This window comes from Lissotriton vulgaris, chromosome 1_1 (assembly GCF_964263255.1).
Source record: "Lissotriton vulgaris chromosome 1_1, aLisVul1.2, whole genome shotgun sequence".
NCBI lineage: Eukaryota > Metazoa > Chordata > Amphibia > Caudata > Salamandridae > Lissotriton > Lissotriton vulgaris.
The window spans coordinates 600726742-600741792 of record NC_141685.1 but is presented as its reverse complement, the minus strand read 5'-3'; the positions used below and the strand labels follow the sequence as shown (position 1 = coordinate 600741792).

The following is a 15051-nucleotide window of genomic DNA, read 5'->3' as shown; positions in this document are numbered from 1 at the left end:
AATGAGCAAGGGACTCACATCTGAGTATACCCTTCCACGCTTATGGTGGACAAAATATTTAACAACAAGGGGTGGTGATGGACAGAGTTTCTGAATTAAGCAGAATACTCTCACCCAGTCAAGAGATCAGGGCTAGATCCAACACCGTTTTTTAGCTCACTGCACCATCCCAGCTCAGAACCTGGCTATATGCAAATTAGTCTGTTCCTGTCCCAGTGCATGATGGGAACAGGGCAAACCAAACTACCAAGCCAATTCTACCACTGCCAGAAACCGGTCCCCGGTAGCTTGTCTCCTTTCTGGTGAAGAATTGGCTTGGTAGTTTAGTCTGCCCTGTTCCCATGATGCACTGGGCCAGGGACAGACTGATTTGCATATAGCCAGGTTCTGAGCTGGGATGGTGCAGTGAGATAAATAACGGTGATGGATCAAGCCCTGATCTTTTGACTGGGTAAGAGTGGTCTGCTTAATTCAGACACTCTGGTCATCACCACCCCCTTTTCTGAATCGTTTTTGGCCACTATAGGTGTGGCAGGGTATACTCAGACATGAGTCCCTTTCTCACTGCACCATCAGGATTCAAGCAAGCCGGGCCGAAGACGGCTGAAATGCCAGAAACCGGTCCCCGGTAGCTTGTCTCCTTTCTGGTGAAGAATTGGCTTGGTAGTTTAGTCTGCCCGGTTCCCATGATGCACTGGGCCAGGGACAGACTGATTTGCATATAGCCAGGTTCTGAGCTGGGATGGTGCAGTGAGATAAATAACGGCGATGGATCAAGCCCTGATCTTTTGATTGGGTAAGAGTGGTCTGCTTAATTCAGACACTCTGTTCATCACCACCCCCTTTTCTGAATCGTTTTTGGCCACTATAGGTGTGGCAGGGTATACTCAGACATGAGTCCCTTTCTCACTGCACCATCAGGATTCAAGCAAGCCGGGCCGAAGACGGCTGAAATGCCAGAAACCGGTCCCCGGTAGCTTGTCTCCTTTCTGGTGAAGAATTGGCTTGGTAGTTTAGTCTGCCCTGTTCCCATGATGCACTGGGCCAGGGACAGACTGATTTGCATATAGCCAGGTTCTGAGCTGGGATGGTGCAGTGAGATAAATAACGGTGATGGATCAAGCCCTGATCTTTTGACTGGGTAAGAGTGGTCTGCTTAATTCAGACACTCTGTTCATCACCACCCCCTTTTCTGAATCGTTTTTGGCCACTATAGGTGTGGCAGGGTATACTCAGACATGAGTCCCTTTCTCACTGCACCATCAGGATTCAAGCAAGCTGGGCCGAAGACGGCTGAAATGCCAGAAACCGGTCCCCGGTAGCTTGTCTCCTTTCTGGTGAAGAATTGGCTTGGTAGTTTAGTCTGCCCTGTTCCCATGATGCACTGGGCCAGGGACAGACTGATTTGCATATAGCCAGGTTCTGAGCTGGGATGGTGCAGTGAGATAAATAACGGTGATGGATCAAGCCCTGATCTTTTGACTGGGTAAGAGTGGTCTGCTTAATTCAGACACTCTGTTCATCACCACCCCCTTTTCTGAATCAAAACCCAGAGTCAGCCCACCCTCTTGTGACGAACTTGCTGATTTCTTCATTGACAAATCAAAACTCATCTCCAATGACCTTGCCTCTAAGAAGACTTTACTGCTCGCCTCCAGGCCAGCACCACCCCTCGTCCTCTTAGTTAAGCTCAACTCTACCCCCCAGAACGCCAAGAACAATACGTGTTGGGGCACATTTACCCCATTTAGTGAACAAGACATCAAAAAGATCCTCCTGAATATAAACCCATCCAACCACTTCAGTGACCCGTTACCCCTGTCCATATTCAAGGAAATCAAGAATGCACTTATTCCCACCTGAACAAGGATTGTAAATGCTTCTCTATCTAAAGGAACAATCCCCGACTGCCTAAAAGCAGTATCTCCTATACTAAATAAAACTAATGCTGACAAGGCTGACCTCAATAATTTCTGACCTATCTCCAACATCCCCACCATAGCTAAACTCCTTGCACCGAATCGGCCCTCACTCATGTTATGGATGACATTTTAAAAATGGTCGATCAAAACGAATCCTGCCTCTCGATCCTCCTTGACCTTTCCTCCGCTTTTGACACGGTTAATCATGACAACCTCCTATCCATTCTGCAAAACAGGATGGGTTTTTGTGATCAGGTGCTACAATGGTTCTCATCCTTCCTCCACCACAGATCTGAAAGAGTCAAGGCAAATCACTCTCTCTCCCTGCCCTCTCCAATTCTCACGGGGGTCCCCCCAGGATCTGCATTATCTCCTATCCTCTTCAACTCTTTCCTGGAACCATTAGCATACTCACTAAACTCCACGGGTATTCTTCTCCACATGTATGCCGATGACACGCAACTCTATTTGAAAATCTCATCCCCGGAAAAAATGATCTCACTCAACACTACCCTAACGTATACTCAAAACTGGTTAACTGAGAACCATATCCTGCTCAACACCCCAAAAACGGAACTCCTGCTCATCTCCCCTCCGAACCACATCCCCAAGATTGACCTCTGGCTGAGTCACCTCACTGCTTTCAACTGCACTCCTCTCATCGTAGATTCAGCCAAATCTCTAGGATCCACCATGGACAAGTACCTGAATATGAAAAATCATATCAGCAATATATGTAAGGGTGCAAACCACTTGATGAGGACTCTCAGAAATATCAAACCTTTCCTTCCACTCAATGATTTCAATCAGGTGGTCCAAGCGCTTGTCCTACTGAGGCTAGACTATGGCAGCTCTACCCTCTGTGGCCTTTCTAAATACACCCTGGCTCCACTAAGGGCATCACTGAATGCTGCTGCTAAACTGGTTGCATGCACCAAATGCAGTGAGCACACATTGCCAGTCTTAAAATCTCTAAATTGGCTCCACTACAAAGCACGAATACAGTTAAAGATTGCTGTTATGATGCACAAAGCTACCCACTTCAATGCTCCTAGGTACCTGGCACAAAAACATGAACTATCTTGTGGTGTAAGAGCTTCAAGAAGCACACTACTTTCCTCTTGAAACCACTTATTCTTAGCAAAAAGAGAACTTGTCACAGAGCCTTCTCTGGCGCTGCCCCAAAGATATGGAACTCGCTACCTCCGGTAGTACGCAGAATCTCCTCAACAACGGTGTTCAAACTGGAAGTCAAAAGATTCCTTATGAATAAATTCCTTCAGTTAGTGGACTAGGCTCTCCTGCCCGATGACATTGTGCCTACTTTCATGGTACCATCATTTACGACTACACTTCCTTACGACATACTAAGCACCTTTAACTATTGTTTAATATAACCACCTTGTTGCTTTTTTACGTGTAACCTTTGCTCATTCCTGTTTTTATCCCTACCTGTTGTTGTTTTTGCATTATTGTCCTTCCTTTCCTTCCTAATGTAAAGCGCTGTGATATCCTCTGGGATCTTGTTCGCGCTATATAAAACTTTATAAATAAATAAATAATCCTGGAAATAGCACACTCACCTCTTACAAATGACAGTAAATACCAGCAATTAAGAAATGTGAAAGATGAACTTTCTATTACTCAAGAAGGTCTTTCAAGTGGCCCATGAAGGACATAGTGGATTTGTCACCACTCAGCGTGCTCTCTGAGACCAAGTTGAAAAGGAATTAAAGGTCTGTCATTTCTGCAACTGCTTATCTCCTTAAACAAATCAGCATCCATTGAACAATTCTTTACTTTCAATACATGTTTGGGAGAGAATCGCTGTTGACTTCTTTGGAATTTTTCAGTTTTCATGGGACCACTGCCTGCTCTCCAAAAATATTTTTGCACCAATTCACAAAGGCAAGGGGCCCCCTGGGGACCCCTTACCATTTGTGAGTGGCTTACCACCCTTTTGAAAAGGGTGCAAATCATACATTGGTGTGAGACTCGCTATTAGGAAGGGCCGCTTTTGCCATGCCCCTTCCTAATAGCGTGTCGCAAACCATATTTTGCGAGTCGCTAATCGGTCAGCGAGTCGCAAAATATGGTTTGTACATGGGGATGACCTATTTTACGGTAGCAAACAGACCAAATTCCATGTGTGGGACTGCATAAACTGGTCATACATCTGCCCCTATATTTGTTAAAAAGAAAACTTATTTAAGAAATCTGCATCTGAAATATTTTTGACTTCAGTTTGTAACTACCTGGTGTGTTAAGGTAACATTAGATCAGAATCACTGTGACCTCTGTTTTTACTCTCAAAGGTAGAGTGCTTAAACAGCATGACTGACCAGAAGATCGAACAAAGTATATGTCACCTCCGCAGTTCTTCATACTTTAGGAGGCTTGAAGACTGTAACACCAAGTTAGAGAATATGTTTGACAAATTGTATGAAAGGGTGGTAAAGCTAGAGTAGAATACCACTGCACCTGGGAGCAAAGTGAAAGAGTCACCGTCTCATGACACAATAGACTCACAGAAAATGACAAAAGCGGAAGTATTCAGGACTCCATGATGAAAGAAAATTAAGAACTTTTGTGGTGAAATTCTGAAAGTCTGGAAAACCGAGCATTTATAAACATATCAGATTGGTCACCTACAGACTAGAGCTGAGTGTGAAGGCCAAGTGGAGTGGGTATCTCTTAAATGCCCACTTTCAAAGACTTTGATATGGAAGATGACCCACCTTACTTCGATGTTTACTACAAGATAAAGATGCCTACTGAAGAGTTTACAGAGAAAGATGAAGCTGGCCCCAGTCTAATTGTGAGTATGACTAAGACCCACCAGAATATTCAGAGTGAATGATTTGAAGGAAAGGAAAAGGATCCTGTAGGCAACAAGAGGCAGACAAGAACTGCTCTTGGAGTGATACATTGCACATCTTATACCAGAGGACTTCAGGATCTCTGCAGGCAACAAAAATGTTAGTTTCCTGGAAGTGAGAGAAATATCTTTGCTGGGATCCAGAAGGCATAGAGGCCTTCCCTGATATGGTGCGGGTGCGGGTACGGGTGTCAGCAGAGGAGAACAAACGATGCTGTGGGGTTTTTGCCCATCTGAAATTTAATTACCAGTTAATGTCGGTCTGTAAAGTGAATATGAAAATGGAGGATAAATATTGGGACTATCACAGGACTGTCAGGTTACAAATGGGTCGAAAATATTCTAGGGTGTACTATTTAGTTCTCCTGTCCCGCCTCAATCGATGAGAACTCGCAGGAATACACTGATTACTAAAACTGTGGGTGTGATAAGAGTCACTAATTTAAAAAGTTCCTTGATGATTCTTTAGTGGATGGGTTTGTTCTATTGTTTTTCATATTTGTTTGAAATCGGAATGGATACACTTTCAGTAAAAGCAGTTGAGCTAAAATGAAATAAGAGCAGAGAGACGAAGTATTATAAGGGAAGAAAAACATGAAAGTATTCCAAAAAGACATGATGAATTGCTGAATAAATAATAAGCTGTACCTAAGTAATATTGGGAACACATATCAGACCGAAAACAATGTGGAACAAAACGACTAATTAGGGAGGTGAAGTATAGAAATGGCACACCCGTTTGAGAATTGAAGAATGTAAAGAAATGGCAGAAGTTGTATCCTTGAAATATGAGTTACATCTGTAATTCGAAAGTCTAAACATTATTTCTGTGTACATTCTTGTTATGAAAACATTTTGAAAATATTATTATAGACAGCTACAAACTTTAACAAGCATTTGCAATGTACTAGGTTTCGCATTTGCGAGAGTGTACGCTATTGGCATTGTAAATGACAATGCCTTTTATTTATCTGTTTTGATAATTAACACATAAATAAAAAGACATTGTCATTTACAATGCCAATAACTCAAACTCTTGTATAGGCGTGACCAATTTCATTTCAAAGAAGCAGCCGCCATTGTCCCGGGCTGCTTGGAAACTGAAAGCGTGAATGGCATGCTTATGTTGCAGGAAATCATGTTGTGCCTGCAGTAGGAGAAACTCATTAAAGAAAATAGTGCTTACAGACTAAATAAGACATACAGTGTAACAACAGGAGTAAATGGGTTAGTCCTCGTGGGAGGTCACAAATGAAGACAAGGTGGTACTAAGGAGGGACTAACAAGCCCAATAATAAACCACAAGCCAGCATTTACAAAGGACAATGACACAAACCAATGAAAAATATGGGCAGAGAGCTTCAAGTCCATACTCAAATACAACATGCCTCAGAGAGCAGCGCATGCGCTGCCCAGACTCGACTTAATACAGTAGTGTTGATAACTGAGTCCAATTCATAATCTCCGTTCTTATCATCAGCTTAGACAGATAGAGATTCTCAAATATTTTCTCTTTTCTAATTTAATGAGCCATGTCTTCAGATGGCATGCCAGTAAAAGACCACTTATAATGAGGACATGTCACCTAAATAAAAAAAGATGGAGTAAATTGAAAGGGGAGCATATGGACTTCACATACAGGCGGCTACAAGGCAGTTTCTATCACACCAGTGACAGTAAACAGAATTTAGTAACATTTTGCGTAAATCCCTGATCCGACAATATAGTTGGAAGGTCGATCACCTCTGAATATAAAGCATCTCTACAACCCTAAGACAAAACTGACCAGCTTGATGGTAGGAGCAAAATAAACTGGCACAAGCAGAAATCTCTAATAGGCAGCTCCTCTTCTGCTGTATCTCTGAAACCTTTGTCATACCCCACCTGAACCCCTGTCGCTCTTTGTTTTCCACTCTGTTGAACAAGAAGACCCTGTTGTGATGCTTGCATTTAATCATGTATAGGGTCCCCACGACTCATGATTTGGCACATCAATATAGTCAGCTTAGAACCATCTTTGAATGGCAATATGACAGATTTTTCCTTGGTTTCGGGAAAAGTGACACAAGCAATTTAGGATGGTCGGCACAGGACACGCTCTTCAGAGCTCTTTAAACTGCTTTAAACTGAAAGCATTGGAGAAAACACTGCACCTTTCACAGTTGTCTTCTTTCCAATTAAAATCAGTGTATTTTATTTTAAACATATATTACATTTGCAGCTGCTGACATCCAATTGTTCACAACACTGCTTGTGCAGAATTGTGGTGAAGAATATTCATAGTATGTAGCCCGAACGTGGGGAGCGACAGCCCCACCCCTGCTCAGAGACTTGAAGATGGAAATGGATATGTACATGGTAGCTGAGAGGGTCACATACAAGGCGAGGGACTGTCCGAGAAAGTTCTGTAGGGTATGGGGGAAGTAGAGGGCATACTACTATCAGGATGGAGTGGGCCTTCTAGAGGTCCCTCCACTCCCATTAGAGGTGACTGTCGACCCGAATGTCCCGAACATTTCAGAGGGAGAAGAACCATGGCACACTACAGTGGGAAATGGTGAATGGAGGGTCTGCACAAACTCCCAAAATCCGAAGGGATGACGATGTGGGATGTGCTGAGATGAAGAAACTTTGTTTTCTTTTGTTTTTTGTTTCGTACAAAATGCAAATAAAAAAAATACCCCAAAAAATAAAAAAGAATATTTCATAGCAAAAATATGCCTGTCCTTGTCTTATTGGGAAAATGCCCTATGGCTAGATACATACAGTTTGAGATATTAGTTTTTATTACAAAAAAACAACAGTTTATACTTTTACATGGTGGCATTATTTTTTATCAGGGGCCACCCTTTAATGTAATTGATATTTTTCAGATGTTCATAATTGGATTTAAACCTGTCGATTATAGTAATGACTTTAGTTTTTCTCCCTTGATGTAATCTCTGAGTAGACACAATCCTCAAATATACTATAGCCTTCTAGCCCATTGTAGCATGCTATACTGGCCATTAAATACACGTACCTGTGTTATCTAAGGCCGTACCAACCCCAGTGCCATGGTAGACAAGCAGTATCAGAGCCAGGGGTAGGTCGCGCGCTTTCTGCAGCATCCCTCAACCATGGAACAACGCTTTTGCAGCGCAACTCTGCCATTGCTCATGTAGCTTTAGCCCAGCATTATCACCAGTCAGTCGATTGCACCAAGGTATAATATATACTCTAATGAACTGGGGTTGGTACGGCTTAGGTAACACCTACTTCTGACCACCCTCCCTATGAGTAGTTTAGTTTTAATGTTTTCACTTTTCACTGTCTTGGCGAATTTCCTCAATCTTTTTTGACATATTCATGGCAAGAAACATGTTGACCAACATTTGCATTTAGAGCCAATGTGGCCCATTATATCCATTCTGGCCTATACCTGTTTTTAGTATATCCGAGGGTTCTATATATTAAACATTTGCTTTATGAACACCTCAAGTTATTTTTTAATCACCCATCCTACTCACTTACAACCCCTTCACAATGCTCCTCACTCTTCACTACGGCAGCTTAAAAGAACTCTGGCAAAGAGCACCATGCGGGCCTGTTAAGCATTGCAGTGCCTGCCCAATGAGGAGCTGCACTATGATGGAGCATGACACCCCTTGGGGTGTGTGAGGGCTCTTGCTCCAGAAGAGTCATATCCCCTGATTAGATCCCTCAGATTCCCCCGATCTTCCCCCAATATAGGAACTGCACACCTCTATGTATACTCACATTCCTGGGGGCGCGTGTTCTGGACCTTGAATGGCCCTCTGTCCCTCCTTTTGATTATTGATAGACTTGTCTATCCAGATCATCAAATTCAGGGCCAGAAATATATAGAACACTTGTCTTTTTTTATCTGCTCCTTACAGTGATCAAAAGGTATTGTTTTCTTGCCGTTTGGGTGAGTTCACACTCATGACTTCCTCCCTGTAGCTTATTAAAATGTACTTAATTATTTTTATAGGTCAGAGAAGAACTTTACCAGATACTGGTCTTTCATCGTTTGACCTACTTTTCCACAGAGCACTCTTATAGCAATTATAAGCTTACATATTTTCCTTGGTGTATTGTATCATTGTACTTTCTGTGCTTCCTTTGTATTTGTTTCTTTATGTTTTAATGGCGTAACTTCTTTTTATTTATTAAAATACATTGGCTTGCCCCATTTGAAAATTACCCATTGTTGCCGCTTACACTGAAAAAAACAGTACTGTAATATCTTCTTATATTTGCAAACACCTAGGGTCCTATTATACATTGTACTGTAGGGGCGCGTGTGCCCACTTTTTGTGACCCCAGGGCTCAATGATATACAGAAGGGGCTGCAGACTCTTGTGTGTGTATATATATACAAACATATTCCTATTATATGTCTAGTGGAATTGTATTTTAAACAAAAAGATGTTTTAATTAGTCAACTAAATTTAAATGACCCCAGCGTAATTGTGGAATTTCTTGTTATGCTTGTCATACAAAATTATGACAGTGTGCGCCATATTTACGTAATTATGCTGCCATTAACCGCAAAATTATAGCGCAAAACCAACACCAACAACTAAAACAGGAGTGGCAGTTGTTCACAGTAATTTTTTGTGCTATGTTTCCGCATGTCAAACATTAATTCAGGGATGCATTTGGCACTAAAATATAGCACTAAATTATAGATTAGCAGTTTGGGTTTGTGTAGTTACAGATCATTTCCCTGAATTTCCAATAATTAAGCAAAATCAAGTTACACAAACTTCGCAATTTAAGAATATCGGAAAACAATAATATTGTGTGGATAGAATATCAAACATATTGAGGATCAAAATATTGAGATGGTAAGTGCAAATAAGTAAGTATAGATGTACTATTCTTAACTCTACATCTTTGTACCTTTACCTTAAAGATATATATATATATATATCTGCAAAGCACATATGTGTGGAGTTATGCCTATAGAAGTTTACCATCACAATATGTTTGTCCTCCATATTCTTGATAAGAAATTTTGTCCACACAGAATTTTTTCTCTGATATTTTGTATAAACACCTTTAAAAAGAAATCTGCCTAGATAACGGCCCTTTAGTTTAAAGTTTCAATGTCATATAGTGTTTATGCCATTTGAGGACAAATGAACTACCCCTGCAAAAGACCACAGTGCTTTCTATTTAACAAGAAACATAGTGTCATGATGTTTTTAATTTTGTCGCTCCATTTTATCTTAAAAGATTGTTAAATAGCCGCCACAGGTGAGATTTGTGCAGTCGTTCAAACTACAACTATTCTGTATTTTTGCTCCATCCAGGGACGGCCAGGTCGAAAAGGTTATGCGGGCGAACAAGGACCAGAAGGCTTGAAGGTAATTCTTTCTATGCATCATCTATTGAGCCCTGCTAAGAAAAGTGGTGACTAATGGAATGGCAGCTGTACTTATCTTTGGTATATTTGACCAGGTGACAGTTGGCTCCAAAAACTAACAATCCATTTATTGGTGTTATGTTATGTTAATACATTTTTAAAGTGCACGTATACCCAGGGGTGTCTTGGCGCTGATAGAAACATTTGATTTCCGGCTTCCTAAAGCTGCTGATTCCTTATTAGAAGAGATGCCTAAGATTTCAACTGCAGTGTGAATTTTTACAAGATGGCCTTCTCTATCATTTCATTAATTGCTCTAATCTACAGCATAGACAATGCTCGATGCATTGGTTAAAAGAATTGTTTATTCTTAATTGACAATGAGTATTGAGCTAGTAATCATTGGGGGAACAAAACTGCAGTTTCCCCCTGGCAGTGGGTTTCCTGGTTAAATGCATCTCCACTCTTCCATCTAGTAAAGGCCACTTGGCCTGGCTAAAGGCTAAATGGTAATGCATGGCGATTAGGAAGTAATGTAATGAAGAGCATTGCAATAGAGGCTGACCCTTAACATAAACATGTCTTCTTTGTCTCTAGCCACAGATGTTGAGGGCATGCATATAAATAGTTGTTCTAGCATATAGTTCAATGGCTGCACCACTGATCTCTCTTGTATATCCATAAAGTGATCGCTCCATTTCAAAGTATTTAGTTTACTACCTCCTTGGGTAACACTACTCCCTTCTCACTCGACTAGTGGAGTTCTGGACTTTTTGGTTCCGTCCAGAGGTGTCAGGGAACAACACCCAAAGACCCCGGAGTTCCACCTGCCTTGGTGCGCAAATGAACAGAAACACGGGCTTCTCGATGGTGGCGTCAAAGACCAAAGGTTTATTACTGCAGGGACACAGAAATCACAGAATCTACACACGGGCAGAATCTAGGAGACTGTTCGATTTGTACATTGAGGGTTGCTCCTTATATACCAAAAATTGTGCTTCAGGCAAATATTTCACATGTCAGTACATTCCCAAACCTTTGTGTCTTAAACAATAAATATTTGGCGTTACACAGGAACTGTCGATAATATCTGATGCCAAACATCACGAAGAGGGGTTCCCACTAGTCCATCACAATCCCTTGTCAATATTGCATTCAAGAGCCGGACCGCCTCATCGTAAAGTTCGTTACCTCCCCCTAATAAAGGCCCAGAAGGAAAGGAGCAGAGCCAGGTGCAGAAGATAGAAAAACGGGATAAGAGATGTTTGTGGGTTGTAAATGGGCAAGGCTACCGGCTTCGGCCGCCTAATCATGATCAGGACAATGGACAGGAAAACCAGTTCAGGTGGGCTGGCCTCGGGCAGAGGAGGCAGCCTTTGTCGAGTCATGCAGCTTCAGCGTGATCTGGTTTAAGGTGTACGTGTCATGTAAGAGGTGAATCTCCGGCTAAGGCTACGTGTCCTTAATCAAAGTGGAGTGAATGAAGTGATCAGAGGCTATTGCATATGTGAGGGCAAGGAAACACAAAATGGCGGCCATGATCTAAGATGGATGCCGTGGGTAGATCAGAAGTGTGTTCATAACAGGAGTGCTCTTGCTCGTATCGTAGCGAAAACACCAGGATATGCTAAATGGATCATTTGCGGTTCGCTGATACTAATATTATGTATTTCCGACAAACTTGAAAACACGGGTTCAAATCGTCACGGAACCTCACTAGGTGCACTTAATTAGGACAGCATGTTATCCCTTCTATTTTGGCAATGTTCTTTTTCACAGCTATTATGGGCCATATGCATGAACACATTTTCCCATAGACACAGAATGGGCAAAACTCTTTGATGCATCTGGCCTTATATTCGGTATCCTGTTCCCCACCTGCTTCCCAGTTACAATACTTTGCAGCAGATATTGCCTGCTTGTGCTCTTTTTTGTCATTTGCAGTGTACTTTCCAATTATATTTGTACGGCTCTTCGATGCCCATTTGTACTTGGTCTGGCATTGAAACCCTGTGCTTGAAACCTCAACATGATCTATAGGATCCAGGGATATGGAATTTAATTTTTTAATCGAAAATGATTCTTTTGTGAATTTCCAGCAAAGGTAAGCATACAAGGAAGCAGAGTGGTGGTGGCCACCAGCAAACATACCTCCTTCATTTCACAGTTCTAAAGCCGAAGAAAAGCCAGTCTGTAATAGGGAGAGAGGCATGTATTTAATCTCAACACTTCACCCACAAAAAGTTATTGAACTGGTCCTTTTAAGATATAATGAAGAAAGGTTTGAACATTTTTCATGGACATATTTAAATTAATGTAATATGTTATTGCATTTTTGTATCAAATGATCATGTATGACTTTTGTGTATCAATTTGTAATGTGTGTTTTTCTTTTGTTTTGTAATTTTGTTATTAGGACCAGTGGTCCACTACATTGAATTATTAATGAAAGTGACATTAATAGAGACGATATAAATATTCTGAGATATGCTTCACCAAGGGTACTGAGAAATAAAAACCATGCTATAGTATATTAAGACCCATCTCATAGTACACTCTTGAGTTTGAGAGTATGCCACATCATACTTCTAAACCAAATATCCTGACAATTAAAATGCTTTCTCGGCTAAAATTGGACTTCCCATTCTCATTTATAAAGGAGCAGTATTTGAGCATCAATTTATTATGGGTGTCATTTCAATGCCGGAGGAAAAATAAGCCAGGTCTTAAAAAACATATAATATTTAATGTAAGCTTATGTGCTTTATGAATTCATTGGAACAAGTTCCCTAGGGCACATAGAAACGGAAATGGCATTCACAGTCAATTTCATACAGTATTCCAATGTCAATCTAAATTTGACAAAGTTACATTTTTCAGTAATCCTTTAGGATTTCAAGATCGATATATTTGTATAGGTTATGCTCATTACATTTAAAAGTGGGAACCATTGGCTGAGTCTTGTGTTAAAAATAGATTATATTCCCCTTTAGCTACTGTGAAATATAATATGCTGATGCATTTATGAGCTAGTTTTTCTCTCTTTATTGGCCATATTACTTAATGGTTGATGCATTTATGGGTGAGAGTAGAGCTTAGTAGCTGAAGTCATATCTCTGCATCTGCATTAGCGACAGATCTGCAGGGGTTCTGTTAACACAGAGCATTCAGCAGTACCCCAGCGGCCAAACTTACTTGGTTAAATTAGGAATTAAAGCAGCATTCACCAGGCTCCAGTCCAGGATCTATGCTATTAAATTAAAAAGTGTCCCAAGCTACTCAAGTTTGCTGTAACAATAGCCTCTTTTTTTCGCTCAATTAAGTTAGCACCCAGCGTATCGAAAAAGTGCTCATTAGCAGAATACACATCTGTTCTAAGCATTCCGCTGTGTTTTTCAGTATCCAAACAGCAAATAAAAATATGCTCTTTTAATGCCAAAGTTCTTACTTGTGTGGAGGAGAAGAATCAAACATTAAGATCTGTTTATGGATAAGGCAGTCTGTTCATTTACTTGGAATTCAACGTCCATCTAAACTCGTACTACACAGGAAGAGTCTCTTTGCTTCTGTTCATGTTCCACAGCACTTTATATTAAAATGTCCCATTTGCTATCCATACTTTGGCCATTTTTTATAGTTTGGTGGATGGGATATTCCATCACAAATGTGGAAGAAGTGCTGGTAACCATATTTATATTCGCATTATAACCTGTCACACTTGTAATATGGTGGGCGGGATATCTGTCATGTTTTGACTTAGTTTCCCATCCTCCAAAGTTCTAAATAAGGACTCTGTCTATAACCCCGATACATCTCAATGATCAATACAACCACTCACACTGCATTAGGTTTGTTTATAGTACCACCCCTTCTATGTACAAAGCTGTTCATGTTTCCAGTATACCCTTACTCACCTGTACAGTCTGATAATTTTCTTTGTATTATGAGTGCCCATCTACCAACATTCATTCTATATTATATGCAGATTAATTTATAATACTGCATCCCGCTCGACCTGTTAGGAGCAGGCACATCCCCAGATGTGGCCCCAGCCGCTTTGTAAGGTTGTTTCGGATTTTCCAGACCAGCTAGCTGGGAACCAGAACCAAGATGGGAATCTACAACAGGGTGAGCTTCATTTATCGACCGAAGGAGCTATTACTCAACAGATCGACATAAAGACTATGCTGAATCTTATTTTGGAAGAAATAAGAGAAATGAAGACGTCTCAAAAATAAGAGATAGCCTCCCTTCATCAGCATCTTGTGAAAATTGAAGAAGTCGTGGCATGTTTTCCGGGTAGAATTCAAGAAGCCGAGTCAAGGATCGCCTTATTGGAGGATCAAATGAACTCAATTACCTGAAAGTAAATGAGGCAGCGGAAGATAAAATCGCCCTGGAGAATAAACTTGAGCTTGAAAATCATTCTTGACGATCGAACCTACGCATAGTTGGAGTACCTGAGGGGTGTGAGGGATCTCAAACTCTCCAATGGGTTGAGTCGTTTATCAAACAGATGGTCTTGCCAGAGTTTACTGGAGACCTCACGATTACAAGGGCACATCAAGTTGCGTCACATCCCCTACCCAATTCAACGATCCCACGTACTATCTTAATGATTTTTGCCGATTATCGGATCAAAGAGAAGATTCTGGCTAAGGCGATACAGCAGAGACAAATCTCTGTACACAATGTCTCAAAATTTCAGATTTTTTCTGATATGTCTGTGGTAGCCGCATGCTGGCGGAAAGAGTTTGTGAAATTAGTGCATCTTTTTACAGCCCAAAGGGCACAGGCATCAATAGCCCAGCAGTCAAAGCTTCGAGTCCTTATAAGGGGAAATTCCATATGTTCTCTACGATAGAAGAAGCCCAGGG

At 41.1% G+C, this 15051-nt stretch overlaps 1 protein-coding gene across 1 annotated transcript in view; it reads left to right on the top strand.

Moving 5' to 3' along the window:
* Positions 1 to 15051, top strand: part of COL24A1 (collagen type XXIV alpha 1 chain) — an 897023-nt gene that overhangs the window by 535443 nt on the left and 346529 nt on the right. The window contains exon 23 of the mRNA XM_086954096.1: positions 10122 to 10175. Within this exon, the coding sequence (XP_086810222.1) occupies positions 10122 to 10175 (54 nt within the window). The remainder of the gene's footprint in view (positions 1 to 10121; positions 10176 to 15051) is intronic.